The 19,513-nt window shown below is 43.8% G+C and overlaps 1 protein-coding gene and 1 long non-coding RNA gene across 2 annotated transcripts in view; both read right to left on the bottom strand.

Annotated features, from left to right (window-relative positions):
• LOC142804191 (uncharacterized) overlaps positions 1-19,513 on the bottom strand; it is a 183,331-nt gene that overhangs the window by 159,808 nt on the left and 4,010 nt on the right. The gene's annotated exons all lie outside the window — the stretch shown is intronic.
• LOC142802671 (uncharacterized) lies at positions 14,272-17,355 on the bottom strand. The gene is made up of 2 exons (XM_075887643.1): positions 16,625-17,355; positions 14,272-14,334 (listed from the first exon to the last, which is right to left on the bottom strand). Exons 1-2 carry the CDS (start codon positions 17,333-17,335, stop codon positions 14,272-14,274), a joined length of 774 nt encoding a protein of 257 aa, XP_075743758.1. The 5' UTR covers positions 17,336-17,355.

Below are 19,513 nucleotides of genomic sequence, written 5' to 3'. Positions count from 1 at the left end.
GACTACAATTTATGTAACAACGACTTCGGGCCTGCTTCGCCTGAAATCACGCACACTGACCTATACATGTGATTGAATTGGAGCTCCTTCAAACTAGGGGATATGCTCGCCGCTTTTGTCCCTTGAATGTGTGCTATAGCTATGCAAATGTAGATAGACATTTGAGCTCTCTGCGATGAAGTAGGTACTCGCATGGATGTGTGCTTTCTGTATCTGTCTTCCCATACTGAGGTGACGCTTCTCCTGCTGGAGCAACAGGTGTTCTGTATCGTTCTCGGCAATTTAAAGAAGAGCGCTCAAATAGGATCGCGTGGGCGTGCCCAGTCGTCTGGTTTCTTTAATTTGCAAGTGCTGGCTGGTGCGGCTGCGGGCTTGGGTAAACCACAAGGTGTGACCTAGTCGATGAAACGAATACGCAAGAATGAACGTGCATCTAGCAGCGTCGATGTATCCTACGATGAGGGAGGGTAGCCGTATGGAGCATGAATGCAGTCACCTTGCGCAGAAGTAAAGAAAAACTAACTAATAAAAACTTCTCCAATCACTTCATAAGAGTACACACAGCAGCACTATGTCGAGGCGCACCACTAAAGAAAAAAGTTGAGTTGGTCAGTGTGACTCGAATTGAAGCTCCACCCCAACAACGCATCTTGTTGCACAGCAACAACGTACCCACTGCGCCTCAAAAAATAAACGCGGGAGGGCTAACAACCGGCACAAACAGCACAGTGATTTTTTCTCAAAAAAGCAAAATTACGACTCCTTGAAAGCTGCAACGTAAATGTTGACGCAATAATATAAAAATTAAAAAACGGGATTGGAACTGACGACCTTCGGCACAACCGCACTTCCAACTGCACGCCAGCACACTGCGCCACCAAAACAGCGAGTCGATGTTGTCTAAAACGACTACAAAATTTACGACTATGGGCCCCCTCACTTTTGCTATTACGATACGGTGACGGGCCCCCTCACCGTAGCCTTTGCGGTAACGGGGCCCGTTGCTATTGCTACATTGCTATTATGAAGGGCCCCGTCACTGTTACTAGAGAGTTTTAGAATAGCGCACCACGAGCCCTTCGGTGCGGTCGCTGTCACTGCGCATGCGTCGTAACGCGAGTCGGCGTTCGCGTTCGTGGACCGCACGCAGAAAATCTGAGATTGCGTGTGGTGATGGCGGCCCGCATGTGGCCCGCAAGCGCTGGCTTCGAGGCTGCGGTGTCGCTGCGATCATGCGTTGCGGTTGGCAGCAGGGCAAATGCTATTCTAAAACTCTTATGGCGCCCGCTTCGCCCACAACGCCCGCAGCGCTTGCAAACGGTATTCTAAAACTCCCTACTAATTCACTACGGCGACGAGCCCCGTCACCCTATTCACGATTACACTACACTGATAAGCCCCCTAACTCTAACGATAGTACTGCGCTGACGGACCCCATCATTGCAGTCACGATTACACTTACACTGACGGGCTTCCTCACTCTAACATTAGTACATAGTTGACCTGCCCCGTCACCATAGTCACTGCCTTATGAGAGACGCCGTAGTGGGAGTGCTTCGGAAATTTCAACCATATGGTGTTATTGCTTGTGCACCGAGATCGCACAGGACAGGGCCCGTGGCTGCCGTTGCTCTCTATTTAACCCAACTTGGCTCCTTTCCAACACTGTTTGGCGGCGTAAATTCGCACTTGGTGCAAAGGATATTTTCTGGCTACTTTTAAATTTCTAATTTGTCGAAATATATTGATAGCAATTTTTATTATTTTAAATACATATTTTAGGCTATTATGTAGTTTCAGCCGATATGGGCGCGCGTATGTATTTTGAAGACAAAATACATATTTTAGGCTAGTATGTAGTTTATGCCGATGTGGGCGCGCGTACTCCGTTTACCACGAGGCTGGTGTGCCTCGATGCAACTTTAAGTCACGCCTGACACTCATGCGAATACAAAATAGCTAAGTTTTATGCATGTTGCCGAATGTGTGGCCAGAACAGTGCTGCCCGGTTATACGATGCTTTATGGGGTAGTTTTTAGGGGCGATTTCAGTGCGTGGGATGTGCTCTCGTCTCAACTTCAGAACTCGAGCCGAACAAAAATGGAGCTGGCCTGTTCATCTCCAACCAGACTTTATTACAAGAAATGGTACTTGTATAACGTATACAGTCTAGTAATGAATTCGGTCTGCAGTTTCAACGCTAAACGTTCCTACTGGCTTGCTTGGAATAATTTAGGTTTGCGTCAGCAAGAACCCTCAACTGTCTTATGAGAGCTATATGCACGTGCCATTACGCTAACATAATTCAATAATTAATATTTATTAATACTTACCAGTGGAATTTTACTATTTTATTCAAGCAGAATGACTTTATTTATTCATCAAGGGTAAAGAGCCTGCCCATAATACCGCGAATGATAGAGTCGCCAACGATTGGGCAATAACAGTAAATGACAAGGCTACTTTGGCTACATGTATCTTCAGTTCTGGCGTCTTTTCAACTACCGGCAACGGACGCCCTGCAAGGCCCCCTACCATTTCTCATCCATCGTAATGTAACAGCCACGGCAGAGATGATATATAAGATTATATAATAGGTCGATCTATCGGAGCACAAAATTGTCTATTGAATTCATTCACGTGACCACCTACACAGAAAGAATTTTTATTTCACATGCACAGGGCAGCTGCACAACGTATCTTTTTGGACAATGCAGATTGTTTATAAATATCGTATGACAGAAGGGTTTATGTCACTTTGTCACGCGTACAAGTGAAACGACATGCCGCAGCTAAAAAAGTGTGACTGACAAACAAAACTTGTTATTTAGCTTTTTGAATATAGACTTGAGGGCAGGTGCTTTATACAAAGCATTAGTGTTTGTCATAATTATTTTTTAATTATCGCAAAAGTGACACTATGTGCAAGATATGTCTCAAATTAATTTTATAGCGAAATCCTACAATCTAAGCGTAACCATGAAGTCAATACCACTGAATTCACGGCGCGACTTGGCCATACTTTTTAGTTAAAAAGCTGCAAGTCATTTAACTTGTGCGTGCGCATTGTCGACCTGCGGGTCAGCAGCAGAGTGCCCTAGCCCCTAGACCACAGGAACGGGTGAGCGGTGCACAAGACAATGGGAATCATCTGTGTTTGGGAAGCATAAAAACACAGGTTTTGAGGCGCTTCACGCGGACAAGCGAAATTGTTTTTTGTGCCTGTTTATACTTTTACACTGAACAAGACAAGCAATACACATTGCACGCATACTTTTATTTTTTTATTTACAAAATACTGCAGGCCATGTGGCCCGTGCAGGAGGGGCAGGGTACAACATAAATACATCTACAAAGCACAATTGAATATCATAAACAAATCGGGTAAGAATAAAAAACAACTCTAAATAAAATATAATTAGGAAATAGTGAGGAAGTAATTCTGTATAGATTCAGTTGTGTCTAGATGATCAATAGGTATTAGGTTCCATTCCTCCATGGTGCGGGGAAAAAAAGAATATATAAAGAGTTTAGATCTGGCAACATAAGGGTAGACTGTGAGGGGATGGGAATGACGGGTTTTCCTAGTCTCAGAAAGGGTTATGTAAGGACTGGGATCTATAAAAAATTTACGATTTAACAAAGAATGGAGGAACTTCAGTCGGGATATTTTGCGCCTCATTTGAAGTGTGTGAAACCCGTTGGAACGTATAACATCCGTTACAGGATCCTCACGGCTGTATGTAGAAAAAATGAATCGCATGGCTTTTCTCTGTATTCTTTCAAGACAATTATTATTGGTTTTGGTGAAAGGATCCCAAATAACAGAGGCGTATTCTAATTTGAGTCGGATAAAAGTTCTATAGGCTAAAGATTTAACGTCATGGGATGCATGTTTAAGCTTGTGTCGAAGTAGCTATAATTTTCTGAAAGCAGAAGAGGCGGTGTTATAATATGGGCGCTCCAGTTGAGGTTGTTAGTATTGGTAACTCCAAGATGTTTGTACTCCTTAACTTCAATCAATGAGTCTTGGCCAATGGAGTATGAAAACATCAGGGGTACTGTTTTTTTAGTTATACGCAGGAGCACAGACTTAGAAGAATTTAGCTTCATGCGCCATTTATTGCTCCACTTAAAAATACAGTTTAAGGCTGCACTAAGAAAGCATTGGTCTTCAACACTACTAATTTCGTTAAAAAAAACGCAGTCATCTGCGAAAAGATGAATATTTATTGGGGCTTGTATGACATCTGTTATGTCGTTGCAATAAATAGGGAATAATAGTGGGCCAAGTACACTTCCCTGAGGGACTCCTGAGGTTAAAGGGAAAGAGTCAGGTTGTTGTCCGTCAATGATAACACACTTTTTCCGATGCATTAATTAAGCAGATAGCCATGAAACGAAGACGCCAGAAAAACCAAGGAACTCTAATTTGCAGATTAATTTGTCATGAGGAACTACATCAAAAGCCTTTTGAAAATCTAGAAAGATGACGTCCATTTGTCCACGTCTGTCAAGAACAAAAGCGAAAGATAGTATGACGGCAATTAATTGAGTGATTGTCGAAAGACCCTTCCTAAATTTATGTTCGAAAGGAGTTAGAATGTCATGCTCATTTAAGAAGTTATTATTGTAATCAGAAAAGATATGCTCAATCATTTTGCAAGAAGATGATGAAATAGGAATTGGACGGTAATTTAAAACTGAAGATGTGTCACCCTTTTTTAAAATTGGTACAATGCATGCAATTTTCCAGTCTGATGGAAGTATCGCGGATTCTAGAGACACCTGAAAGATCGCGACGAGAAATTTGCTTAGTGGTTCAGCGTAACGCTGGAGGAAAGAGTTGGAATGCCATCAGGACCGACGGAAGATTTCGAATTCAATCGTAGAAGCATGTTAAGCACACCTTGTTGAGAAATATTGATATCCGAAAAGGAGGACCGTGAAATTTGAAAAGAAGGGAGAGTAGGCGGGGAGAAGACACTGTGAAAGTGGGCATTTAAAGGGTTAGCAATGTTTTCGGGGTCAGTTATTGCAGTACCGTCATGGGTAATGCTCGTTATTGATTTGTTTTGCTCCTTAATAAAGTTCCAAAACTTCTGTGGATCACTCCTTATAAAGTTAGGTAAAGTGTTGCAGAAATAAAACTTCTTTGCCTCTGTAATAGATTCCGACAGAGCTGTACGAACAGTGGTTAAATTAACGGCAGCAGCTCCTTTTTTTGTAATCGTTTGGCTTTACGTTTTAACTGAATAGTACGCCTGTTCATCCAAGGTGTGTGTTTAGTTGGTTTTACACGTTTGTTTGGTATGAACTGATCTATGCAGAATAAACACATGGCTTTGAACTTGGTCCAAAGCTCGAGGACGTCACTTGCGCGAACTTTGCAAAAGCAAGATTCAACATATTCTATTACACTGATATCATCAACTCGTGCAAAATCCTTCACAAACACCGGTGCATGCGTGTCAGGCGTATGTTTAACATTCAACGAAAAGTGTACAGACACAATATCACGGTCAGATAGGCCAGGCTCAACCGATACATGGTAATTAGAAAAGGAACGATCAAGAAAGCGAGATCAAGGAGCGAGTCGATACCGGTTCCATGTCTAGTAGGCTCGCGAACTACTTGTACAAGATTGTGTACAAGCATCAAATCAAAAAGAACGTTTGCGTAACGTACAGAACTGGCACCCGATTTGATACGATCCTAGTCAATGCCTGGTAGGTTAAAATCACCAACCACCAGAAGTTTATTTTTATTGAATCGTGAAATGCAGTCACTAATTTTTAATAAGTAATCAGGGGCTGAGTCAGGTGGCCTGTAAACGGCACATAAAACAAAGGCATGACCATAAATGTTTAGTTTAATGCAAAACGTTCAGTGTCTTTCGATTGGATCAACAAAATTACCTGAACAGGTGGCTTAGTAACTATGGCCACACCACCATCCCTAGAGGTTCTATCTCTTCGAATTATTTTGTAGCCAGGTGGGATTAAGTCCTTGTTACTAACGTCATCGTGTAGCCAGGTTTCCGTGAAAACAATAACATGTGTGGAGTGCGACAAAAGAACCGATTCTAATTGATTAGTTTTATTCACTATACTTCGTGCGTTAATGTTCAGTAATCTGACAAGCCTTTCCTTGACTTGTCATGTAGAATGTACATTGGCACGAAAACCAGAAGTTATCTCACCTTGGTTTGTTGTTTCATTCCAGATGAACACATCATTATCAATCCGTAGCGTATCGTGCTGGTGTGAAACTTTCTTACCGAGCGACTTCTCATGCTTCGCACTTTCCCATAATAGCTTACGTTTTTTTTTTTCAAAGTGACTTGGGAATAGTGATTCTGATGTAGGCCCGTGTGCTCAGATTTGGGTGCACGTTTAAGAACCCCAGGTGGTCAAAATTTCCGGAGCCCTCCACTACGGCGTCTCTCATAATCATATAGTGGTTTTGGGACGTTAAGCCCCACATATCAATCAATCAATAGTCACTCTGAACAAAAATGTTTGATCCCTTCAGCTTTGAAACATTCTTAAAAATTGCTACTTTCTCGTTATAATCCTATAGAAACATTATTACAGGTCTTTTGGATCCAGTCCTTCCTAGTCTGTGAATACGGCTAATAGAGATGCACTTAACACGTAGCCTATTTTTCAGTGTTTCAGTAATAACTTTACGCTTCAGATCAGTTTCTGTCTCATTTGACTCTTCAAGGATACCATGAATTACTACGTTCGAGCGCCTACTTCTGTCTTCAATATTGATAAGTTTGCTAGCGTGATTTTTCACAGACTCCTGAAACATTTTTACCGAGTTTTCAAGACAACCTAAGCCAGCCTTATTAGATTTCAGATCTGAGACCTGGACCTGAAGCTGCTTAAACAACTCTCTAGTCTCAGCTATCATATTTTCCGTTTTAGTTTTCAACTCAGCTTACTCATTTTGCAGCAGATTCTGATTATCGAGAATTTTGTGCAATAATTCAGCGTTAGTGGGTCTCGGACTTTCTTCAACATCCCCGTTGAGTAAAACTTTTAGCGCACAAAAACACTCATAACAAATTTCACAACACTGTCGTGGGCACGGCAGAACTAGCAAGAAACGACAGCCGCTAGTAAACGTAGAAGAGTTAGAACAAACCTGCAAAAAGCGCGAGAATGGCGTGGTGAGTGACATGCTTCGGCCAGGCCCACCGTGCCCACTGAAGATAAACTGATGAATTTATTCTTTTATGCGAGTGACGCTAGATGACGTCCTGTATCCAGGGGGCATTGTAGCTTCCATGAGAGGGGTGGCGATTTCCGTTGGATTAACATTGTTCCATGTCGGCGCCTGAAAATGGTCCTTCAGCTGATGAAGAGATGCCGGTATTTCACCATGGGGTTGGCAAAGAACTGACGGCCCAGTGACCCCGAGAAGCAGGCACTGCAAAAAGCAAAAGAACGGCTTGGTGAGTGACATGCTTCGGCCAGGCCCACCGTGCCCACTGATATAATAAGCTGTATAACTGCCTACTCGGGTATTTCAGAATGCATGGTAGTATTTCTGACAAGATTCTGCTTTGACGTGTCTTCAATCAAATTTAGACGCAAGCTTGTCACGTGTACTACCAGTTTTACTTAACAAAATTGTCGCACTTTGGGCGTGATCACGTTTGTTTTCACCCTTGAAAGTTCATGACGAATACCACGAACGACGCGCCACTTTTGATATTTGTAAAAAATTATTATGCCATAAAGTTGCACTCACTACAATTCTGCCATATAATCATCTGCCCTCAAGTCACTAATTTTAAATATACACTTTATTTATTAGTTGCAAAACCTTTACTTCAGAATCGGCCAAGTTACTCGACCAGGAAATGATGTGTGAAAATGGCAAGCACCTTACTGTGGTATCATTCGCATAAAGATTTGGTGTTCTCTAAAGAAAGCTCTGTATATGGCACGTCTCCATCAAATATTTGTTGCTCCTCTGTATACGTAAACCCTTAGTGCTCTATAGAGAAGAGTGGAAGATCTAACTTTCACGCACTAACTCCTGCTCTTCTCAGAGGGCGCCAGAGCTTCTAAAGCTTTATTGCCTCACATGTGTACTTGAAGCACACCAATGTACTTGCCCCGCCACGGTGGTCTAGTAGATAAGGTACTCGGCTGCTGACCCGCAGGGCGCGGGTTCGAATCCCGGCTGCGGTGGCTGCATTTCCGATTGAGGCGAAAATGTTGTAGGCCCGTGTGCTCAGATTTGGGTGCACGTTAAAGAACCCCAGGTGGTCTAAATTTCCGGAGCCCTTCACTACGGTGTCTCTCATAATTATTTAGTGGTTTTGGGACGTTAAACCCCACATATCAATCAACACCAATGTACTCGAAACCCACCACACCAGGAGTGGAAGAAGTAAATTAGGCAAGCGATAAAACCAAGTAAGTTTGTATTAAGCTACGCCATTCTACTTGAGACCTCGGGCTGACCGTGGATGGTCGTGCCAGTGCAGGTCCATACATGGTGTGAAAATGCCAGACATAGTGCACTGATAAATAACGACGACATAAGCAGAGACAGAAGTGCGTCAAGGTATATATAGACTGGTAGCGAAGGCTTAATAGAAGCCCATACGTTCCGAAAATGGCAGCTGATCAGCTGCTCATGGGGCTTTGCGCCATCTCTGTAAGGAGGGAACACTTCCGGCTGAACAAAAAATAATGCAGATGTGATGCAATAGCAGCAAAACAAAGAATGCCCTTTTGTGTGCACAAGCGGGAAATTTGATCTCAAATTACTTTTTATGGGCCCCTGATTGCTAGGGACACACCCTAAGGCGATCGCCGGCGAGTCGTCTACGAGTGCTTTTAAAGTCAACGCCAGCTAAACTAATACGCACTCGTGGCTAAATCGTATTTAGGTGTACTATACCGTTCCCTTTGCCTCGGTTTTAAAATAAAACAACTTATTCAAACTTTTCTTCGCTGTTCGTGGCATCTTCCGCCAATTGATTGAAGCAAACAACAGCGTAGCAGCGTATACATGTGATATCTGCAACGTGGATTACTTGTTTCACACATACGCAGCTTCTTTAGCATACACAATGTTTGTGATATGTATTGACAGGAAAAAATTACGCCTAGTCATGTCAAAATGATTAAAATTTTGTTTTATTCATTGGTCCCAATAACTCAAATTCCCTACGTGTCACAAAATGATAAGAACAAAAACGCCCGCGGACACTCCCTGCGCTATGTATTTTTTAATTATGCACTGACAAATTACCGCTACGTATGCAAATGAAGACAGGTGAATTGTACCACGATAGATAACTTGACAATCTTCTTACTGAAAACGCGAATAGTAGGCACTGCATGCTCTAGAAGGAAACCGGAATGCAGGAATACTGATAGATTAAAGTCCGGCGACCAGTCCATTCCAAAGCATTTTTCTTGTTTCTTATGCTGAAGACATGGGTCGCCAGGCATACGTTTGTTGCTACTGCATTCTTGCACAGCACATTCTTTGCACAACTACCGACGAAAAAACTTAACGTTAAATATAATTTGCATCGTGTCGCTGCCTGTTGGACACAGCACTGAAGACGTTCACAGACGATAAAACGCACCTAACAATTTCGCGCACAACAGAGAACGCAAGCAAGTGCAGAACACTGAAACACGTGTGGGGATAGAGTGTGGGACTTTGCAGACCAATTGGCAAGCGGGCTTGCCATGTATACCCTGGTAGATTATTGTTTAGAAAACCAGAGTAGAACCTTGGACAGTGGCACACAGCGACGTAAAGGGATAGGAGAACAACCAGGTAGTTTTCGAAATAATTTTTTTATTATTTGATTAATGTCTTCCAGGTAAAGATGAAAGTAGTAGTATTAAAACGAAATTGAAAATACTACCAATGGATGAGTACAAACAGTGGCAGTAACTCTGAGCGGCGAAATTTACGAGATAATAAGCAGGAATCTAAACGCAATTTTGAAAATAGGAGAGTGAGGTGGCTCTACGATAGAAATCTCAACATTTATTAAACTCCGCCAAGGCATCGGTGGAGTTTAATGAATATTGTTTGATAAATGCTAACACAGTCATATGTCCCCTCTTTGGGATGTGGTAAGATTCCACTGACTGGCAGCCAAGCCACAATTGTGCTGCGTGATAAAGAGTATGCGTATCTCCACACCTGTTACTTGCAAAATTTCAGAAATGGCACATAGTGTGGACAATTATTGTAATGCCGACACGAGTGGTTTCTGTTGCACCCAGTTTTGATGGACACGTGCGACAGACCATGTATCTGCTTACTATTCCTTTTCTCACTAAAAAACATTCTGTTCTGAAAGCATACGCAATCCTTATAAGCTCCTTCTCTCCATCTGTTTTTAGTGCGCTTTAACAAAATTTTTACGTATAACCCATGTTTTCTAGATAAGTAACGTTGGCAAATTTTGGGAATGCTGTGCTCGCTGGCCTTTCATGCATCATTGATCCTGCAGCCCAATTACCTTCTTGAACACGCACGGCCTACTAGAATTTGTGTATCGATGAGTTAATCGCCAACTCATCTATCACGCTACAACTCGCATTACTGCATACGTACACATAAGGGTAATAATTCAGAGCATATTGCATAAGATTAAAAACCACGCAGTCTTTCTGCTTATCATCACTGTGTGAAGTGTAATTATTTTGAGTTTTCTGACCATTCGGTAAAACTGAAGTCATAATTTTGGTGTGACTAGGTGTCGTTTCTTCCTGTTAAAACTGAAGAACACAAGCATTGAGTACGCTAAAGAATCTGCATGTGTGAAGCAAATAATCAACGCTGTGGATATGACATGTATACGCTATTGGATGCTCTAATATACCTGAAGAAGATTCAACGAACTCTGAATGAAAGTTCCTTTTATAGGTATCGCTGTACAGCCATGGCAAACTTAACGGTCGTACGCTTAAACATCACTATATAGTCATAAGTCGATAGTAGATTACCTTACGTTGGCATGAAGAGCACTCGTTTAGCACTCGCCGGCAATCGCCTTAGCACGAGTTTTTAACGATCAGGGGCATATGAAAAAGTAAATTAGGATCGAAATTTTGCCCTAGTGCAAACAATACGACGTCACTCATTTGGGAGCTATTGCGTCAACTCCGCTTTATTTTTGTTCCGCCAGAAGTGTTTCCTCCTCACAGAGATGACGCTAAGCCTCATGAACAGGTGATCAGCGGCCATTTTCTGAGCGTGTAAGCCTCTATAAAGCCTTCGCTACAAGTTATATTTACTTTGATGATGAAAACACTGCCTGAGTGGTCCATATAAAAACTCGACAACTTAGGATATCTTAAACACTATAAGGTATTCTAAACAACCACAGAATACGCTTTGGCGCCCAAAATAAAATTGTCTTATCGTTCATACCTGCTTGCAGTGGTAGAATATACGCACTTGCGTAATGCTGCAATGCGGGGTAAGCTATTAAGAGAAGCATGTGAGAAATAGGTACACAGATAGTTTATATATGTCCACTTCTCTAACCCTCAAGTATGAAGAAGCTAAAACACCTGTTAACACTACCTCAGGCCATGTCTAGAAGCTATGACTCTGTATCCTGGTAAAATGGTAATGCCTAGAATACACACGCCGTAACTGTTAGAGCTTGAAAGAAATCTCCATAGCACAGGCGTGTCCCGAGTACAGCTCAAGGCCATTATATTTGCCAGCAACAATTCCTCCGAAGACAAGCGCATTATCTGCAAGGCAGTGCCTAAACTAGCAGAAAGAAAAGGGAATACAGCAAGTTCTTCAACGTAAGCTACAGCTTTGGCCTCATTTCGGCAGACGTCACATTCATCATTCTGCTCGGGTGCCCGTTCCGTTAGTTTGTTTAGACGTGAGCAAAGTCTGTTGTTTTTGTTTATTGTGCGAAGTTTGCGTCACTGGCTAATGTATTGCGCCTCCAGGCGAACAATGCTGCTTTGTGGCTCTGTCGCTTTCGTCGAGATGCTCTTGTCCCGAAGTGTCCCCTCGTCATAAGCTGAACAATTTGTCTTTTCAAGAAGCGAATAAGAAAAGTCCTGAAATAAAATTGAGCTTTAGCTTTCTGTAGTACGGTGGAACCTTTAGTGCATCGATGCTGTCCTCAAAGCACTTAGATGACCTTATTCTTTGGCTCTTCTTTTGCTCCACCTGTATCCAGCTTTGCTAAGCATTTCTATTGCGATAATAGGTGCAAGAGTAAATTGTCAATCTCTGAAATTTACCCAGTTTACAAAGTTATCTTCATTTTTTGATAATTTTGGAGCTGTCACTTTAGAATGCTTTAGTTTTGTATGCACTTATTCAAATTCTGGCTGAAATAGACGCCGCAAAGCAGGAAATCTGATTACATTACGGCTGCTTCAAGTATTGTTGTTTAGCGGCTCCACAGCTGTGTGCCAGAGGAAGCAGCCCTATTCTAAGTCGCCTTCGAAAGAGATGTGAGGCCGCGAAAGCGGGTTTTTAGGTGAAACTTTTTCTGACTACGTACGGCCTGCAGTTAAAAATGACGTCCCGGTAGACAGCCGTCTCTAGGGCACTGCCGTGGTTGGGGAAAACAAGCTGATGTCACAGCGTACTCTCGCCAGCTTCCTGTTACCAATTATCAATACGTGTAATTGAAAGATGAACAGCATCAGGATCGTCCATATCTGCAACAATACCATACAAATAACACAGAACACTGCAGTTGAACACGGAACAGCATGCCCCTTACTCATTGCACAAAAACACCACCGCATGAAAGGTCTTTTCTTTTTTCTTGCAGTGTTATATATGTACCATGTGTTTAGAAAACTGTCTGTGCAACGTTGCAGTTTTGCTTTCGAGCCTCATGCGCTAGCTTGAGCGTATATTAGGTCGGCAAGTCATTCGCGAGGCTTAACGATTTCGAGACAACCGCGGTAAGCACCTTCGGCTTCGACTTCGGTGCATCATTCACTGTGCCCTAAAAACTATTAACCAATGTCGATGTGTCGTTTTAATGCTTCTCTATGAAGAGCTCTTGTTTCACCTACCGAAAATACGTGAATGTCAGCGCGACGAGGATACCATCCGATCTCAAAACACGTGTACGTTTTTGTTATATCCCGACACCGGGCACATGGTATCACATCTTTATTACTGAGGCGCACACTGCCAGCCTCAACACAAGCAGTACAAAACAGAAATAACACCCTCCAGATACTGTGGACAGTATATGTACACACGCTATCTCTCGGCGCATGCGCAGCTGGCAGTAGCTTGAGAGCATGCATACAAACCCCGGGACTGACGTCACAACACTTCCTTCACGCACAATTTTAGAAACTATCATAAGCCAGGCGCTCAGGTGGGCGCCGTTGCCTTGTGCTACGTCGTAAGGGAACCGGCTGCTCACGATTTTCGGGAAGTGAGAGTCTCGTGGGTGACGACGAATCTGAGCTTTGGTTGGTCGTCGACGTAGCATTTGTGATGTCCGATGCATGTGGTAGTTCCACTTCCGGTGGTGGGTCCTGTTGTGCCGTCGGTTCGATGTCCGATGGTCGCAAGTGGTCCGCGTGCACAAACCGCACTTTGTTTCGCACATACACTAAATACGTCGAAGAAGATTTCACACACGTCACTTCTCCAGGCCACCAGTTCACAAGTTGCCCACGCACAGAACGCACCAGTACACGATCACCAACAGCAAACACTCGAGGTGAACCTCGGAGCCTGTCAGCAGACTTTTTTATTTCTGCGGCTTAGCTCTCATCTGATTTGTTACGTCCGGACGCAGCAGCGACAATCGGGTCCGCAGCTTCCTTCTCACAAATAATTCAGCCGGGGTTCTTCCCGTGAAACTGTGAGGTGTGGTTCGATAACAAAACACGAAGTTATCTATCCTGTGTTGCAGTGTTCTGTTTGTGCCCTTTTCCGAGTCTTCTAGCACTTGTTTAAGCAGTGCTTTTTTTGTTGTCTGAACTGCGCGCTCCGCCGCACCGTTAGACTGCGGATGGTACGGCGGCGTTAGTGTGTGCCTCACACCATTAGCTTGAAGAAATTCTTTGAACTCAGCTGCCCGAAACTGCGGCCCGTTGTCCGTCACTACCTCCAGCGGAAGGCCATGCGCCGCGAACCATGAACGCACTACTTCAACGGTCTTCGCCGTGGTGGTTACACTCATTATCTTAATTTCAAGCCATTTGGAATAGGTGTCGATAGCGAGGAGAAACATCCTTCCCTTTTCTTCAGCGAAGTCTAAATGCACACGCTCCCACGGATTCTGGCATATTTGCCGCGAGGACAAGGGTACGGGTTGAGCTGCAGGGAGAACCGTTTGGCATATTGCACATTTGCGCACTGTGTTTTCGAGGGCTTTGTCCATTCCCGGCCACCATACTACTGACCTCGCTAATGCTTTCATTCGGGTTATACCCAAGTGCTGCTCGTGCAGCAACTGCAAAACATTCTTGTGCAATGATTCCGGTACTACCACTCTGTTTGTCCATATAACGCACCCGTTGTCTACACTGAGCTCGAGCCGGCGTACCCAAAACGGCTTTAGCTGCTCCGACACGGTCTTGGGCCATCCATGCCAGATCATGTCGCGTACAGCCCTCACCACTTTATCGCATCCTGTTTCTCGACTGACATCATTTGACGTTAAAGGCAAGTCGTTTAGTGCTGAAAAGTAGAAGATTTCTTCGCACTTGCTACCTGTGTCAGGTAACGGTAAACGGGACAATGCGTCTGCATGCTGGATAGCTGATCCTGGTTTGTGTTTGATTCTATAGGTGTAGTCGGCCAAAAATGTCAGCCAACGATGCACTCGTGCCGTGGCTACTGCACTGCCCTGCCGTTTAGGGTCAAACAAAATTGTCAAAGGTTGGGGATCTGTTATTATGTTAAAGGGCCGTCCGTAAAGGTACTTATGAATTTTTTTTTACAGCAAATACAATACTAAGTGCTTCTTTCTCAATCTGCCCATAGTTACGTTCGGCCGCTGATAATGACCGCGAAGCAAAAGAAACCGGCTTTTCCTCCCCGTTCACCAAGTGCGATAGCACAGCCCCTAACCCGTAATCAGAAGCATCACATGTGAACCAGATTTCTTTTTTTTTACGTCATACAACTGCAACACAGTCTTATCAGTCAACAGTTCTTTGCATCTTTCGAATGCTTCATTACATTCGCGTGACCAGTGCCATGTAGTTTCTTTTTGCAACAAGTTGTGCAGTGGTTCCAAGATCGATGCTAAATTTGGCAAAAATTTTCCGTAGTCGTTAATCAAACCTAAAAAGGCCTTCAACTGACTCACGTTAGTGGGCCTTGGCGCTTTGCTGATAGCTTCAACTTTTTCCGCTGTTGGGTGTAAGCCGTGCTTGTCGATCTCGTGTCCCAAGTATGTGACGCGTTGCTGAAAGAAGCTGCATTTCCTTGCGTTCACTTTTACGCCATGTTTACTTAGGCGTTGAACTTGCTCCACCCTTTCATAACACTGCCCGTCGTTCTCACCAGCGATGACTACATCATCAATGTAGCACGCGGTTCCAGGCAGATTACGCAGTATCTGGTCCATGACCGCCTGGAAAATAGCTGGTGCGCACGCTACGCCATACGGCAAGCGGCGGAATCTAAACAGACCTAGGTGGGTGTTAATAGTGAGCAGTTCCTGCGCTTGTTTGTTTAGTTCGAGTTGCAAGTACGCTTTTGAGAGGTCTATGATAGAAAACACAGTTCCACCCTGAAGATTTGCGAATATGTCTTCAGGAAGTGGCAAGGGATACTGATAGACCTTGATGGCTGGGTTTACTGTGACGCGATAGTCGCCACATAATCTCAGTTCTTGAGTGTTCTTTTTTAAAACAATCACAAGAGGCGTTGCCCATGGACTATGTCTGACATTATATATGACTCCAGCTTTTTCTAGCTTGACCAATTCTCGTTCAACGCGCTCGCGCAAAGCGTATGGCACTGGTCGCGCTTTCATAAAGACAGGGCGCGCGTCATCCTTCAATTCAATGCTGCATTTGAATCCCTTAATTGTACCAAAACCCGCTCCAAACACTTCGGGAAATTTCTCAGCAAGCAATGCCTCCTTATCCACCACATTTACAGAAAATACTTCCTGCCAATTTATTTTGATTTTAGAAAGCCAATCTTGGCCAAACAACGTGGGCATTCTAGCACCCTGCGTTTCTTTCGCTATGACAAGTGGCAGTTCGAAACACTGGTCTTGGTATTGCACCTTTACATCCATAATACCAACAGTAGAGACCGTCGTGCCATTGTACGTGGCTAGTTTGACATTTGCTTGCCTGCAAGAGGCGTTTGGGAAGTGTTTAGCACACTCTGTTTCTGACATTATTGACACCGCTGCGCCCGTGTCAAGTTCCATGGGTATCACTTTATCATTTATGCAAACCTTGATTACAATGGCGGGCATACCTTCTTTGTGGTTCGTAATATACAAAGTCAGCAGTTCGTTAGTATTTTCTTTCTCGCATTCTTCGCTCTCTACTCTATTTACAAGCTTAGATTTGCACATTTTAGCAACATGACCCCTTTTTGTACACCTATAACAGGTACTGTTCAGAAATCGGCAACTCACGGGTGAATGCTGTCCTCCACAACGATGACACAATCTTTTCGTTTGTTCTTTCGCTGCCCCATTTTCCTTGTCCCAGCTGGACTGCGTCGGCGCTTCCCTCGAAGGTGCTTTATTCGGTTGCGAGATTTTCCGTTGCCAGTAGATGTCCTCCGTTTCTACAGCTGCTCCTTTAGAACTGGTTTGCAGCATTTCTTTCGTGTCTTGTGTTGCCGCTTCCATGGCCATGGCTACGCTGCATGCGCGTTCCCACGTTACTTCCTCGTCTGGCATTGCCAATAGCCTGCACCGTACTCCCTCGGTACGTATTCCAGCGACGAGCCGGTCACGCAATGCTTCGGTCAAAAAGGCACCGAATTCGCATGTTGCCGCGAGTTTCTTCAATTCGACTATAAAGTCTGCGACAGTCTCATGCGGCTCTTGCTTTCGCTGGTGAAAACGATACCTTTCGGTGACCACGGAGCGCTTGGGAGCGTAATGCTTCTTCAGAACGTCAACAACTTCCGTGAATGACGTCTTAGCTGGTGTTTTAGCCAGCAGCAAGCTCCGAAGCGTGACGTAGGCCTTCTCACCTATAGCCGTGAGAAAGATTGGAAGCTTCTTGTCTTCCGCGACGTCATTGGCCGCGGCAAATACTTCGAACCGCTCCAGGTATACCTCGAAGTTACCGTCCTCTTGTTGGAACTCGGGTAACTTACCGACAGTGGTCGCCATACTCAGTTCAAGCTGGTTAGAGTGGGATTCCTAGAAGCCGGCGGCGGATCCCATCCTCGTCGCCAGTTGTTATATCCCGACACCGGGCACATGGTGTCACATCTTTATTACTGAGGCACACACTGCCAGCCTCAACACAAGCAGTACAAAACAGTAATAACACCCTCCAGATACTGTGGACAGTATATGTACACACGCTATCTCTCGGCGCATGCGCAACTGGCAGTAGCTTGAGAGCATGCATACAAACCCGGCGACTGACGTCACAACAGTTTTAAATAATAAGAATTTATTTGCGTACTGCAAGCACTTTCGGCGTTTACGTAATAAATATAAACGTTTATTGTTACAGAAAAGCCAACAACTCAGCCTGAATCCATGTTCTAACTAACATTATCGTAGCGCCTAAAAACTGAGACACAAGACAAGGGAGGGGGCAAAAGGGGAACACCAACTTCTAACAAAATTTATTTCGTTGAGCGTACATATATATACTCACTAAATGCGAAAAATACTGCCAAAACAGTTTTGAAACTTACAAATGCCATGCGCGAAAATGTACATTCCTAGGGAGGACAATTCTTTGTGACTTGGCCTGATTGAGGGAGTGCTAACGCAGTTCAGCCCTGATTTACAAATGTTCTCTGCGTCTAAAATCTCCCTTGTCATTTTATTTCTGTTTCTACAAGCAATCATGGTATCAGGAAAAAGTAGTTTGCAACCACATGTGCTGCAGTGCTGTACCAAAAAGCCATCGAGATTATTCCTGACGTTGCGCAAGTGTTCACGGAGCCGGTCATTATTACAGCGGCCAGCTTGTCCTATTAGGGCTTTCCGCATGAAAGGGGTATCTGATAGATTATATTTTCAGAACACGTGACAAACAGGGCTTTGTGCTTTGTGGAAAAAACCTGGTATTTCATGTGACATAGCCTTCATACACAAGTAAGACAACTTCGGGGCAGAGAAAACCACCTTTACATCGGCACGCTGCCCAACTTTTTTTCAGGTTGTGGGAGATCCGATGTAGATAAGGAAGTACGGCAACCTTCCTGAGCCTTAATGGCTCAACCTGAAGGAGGGCTTACGTGCTACGATAATATTAGTTATCAATTACCAACATGCCCAACTACATACCCTTTTAGCTATGTTTTGGCCTGCTACTCAGCGTTAGGAAAGCGACAAGAGTGGCGATGTGGGCTTCAGGACAATCTTAGGGTGCTATTTTCAGTAAGTGATAAACTTGGGAATTGTGTGTGCTGACGAATCCGTCATGTGGGGAAAGGGTGTTGTGCCCAAAAAGGCATACACACAAATTTGTGGCGTCCATTTTGTTCGCCATTTATCTTATTCTGTTCCCATGTGGGAAAAAAATATGTCGGCCAAACCAGTAGGTGTGTGAGTGAGCGCTTGAGAGAACACAATTACAAGGCTGATAAACTACCGCCAGAAGGTTTTCTTGCTCTTCACATTCACGCGTGTGGGTGCACGCCTTTGTTCCTGAGTACAATCACTGTTGGTCGGCATAAAGATGAGATGACTCGGTTGATCATTGAAGCCGAACTTATTGATGCTCTTGGAGATGTATGTATCAGCAAGCCTTCAATTGCTTTGTCAACCAAGAAACTGGTATTCTTGCGTACGCAGTGATACGTGATTTTATCTGTGATGTTTTTGTTGTTGTCCTATTGATCGTTTTTTTTTTGTAGGTAGATGACATTGTCGTGCATTTATCTGAATACACGTGCTTATCTGCTTGCTCGCCTAACGATTATGGCTTAAAAGCGGCTTGGAGGTCGAAAATAAACATGCTGCTAGTAGTGCTCTGTCCTCTCAGTCTATTCCTTCCTGTGTTCGGTTTTTCGCCTCGCACTACATAAATTTCTTCCAAATTTCGAAAAGCGGAGAGCGTGGAAAAGAAAGTACACAGAGAAGATGTTGATGATGAGGAGGAGGAGGAATGTGGCGATAAAGCAAGTTAATCGGGTTTGGCAAAACCAGCTGTCTGGTCGGCTCCCAAAATCAAGTTGTAGCTATTAGTGTCTACTTTGTTGTTGATTCTTTTTCTCACTATCTAAATCTTTGGTTTCTTTCTTTTTTTTGTAACATACTGTCTTCACTATACAACTCCCCCCCTTTTTCTTCGTTGTAAGCAACAATGCAGATATCGTCTATAGA

The sequence above is a fragment of the Rhipicephalus microplus genome, chromosome 3 (assembly GCF_043290135.1).
Source record: "Rhipicephalus microplus isolate Deutch F79 chromosome 3, USDA_Rmic, whole genome shotgun sequence".
NCBI classification, from domain to species: Eukaryota; Metazoa; Arthropoda; class Arachnida; order Ixodida; family Ixodidae; genus Rhipicephalus; species Rhipicephalus microplus.
This window is presented reverse-complemented; position numbering and strand designations above follow the sequence as displayed.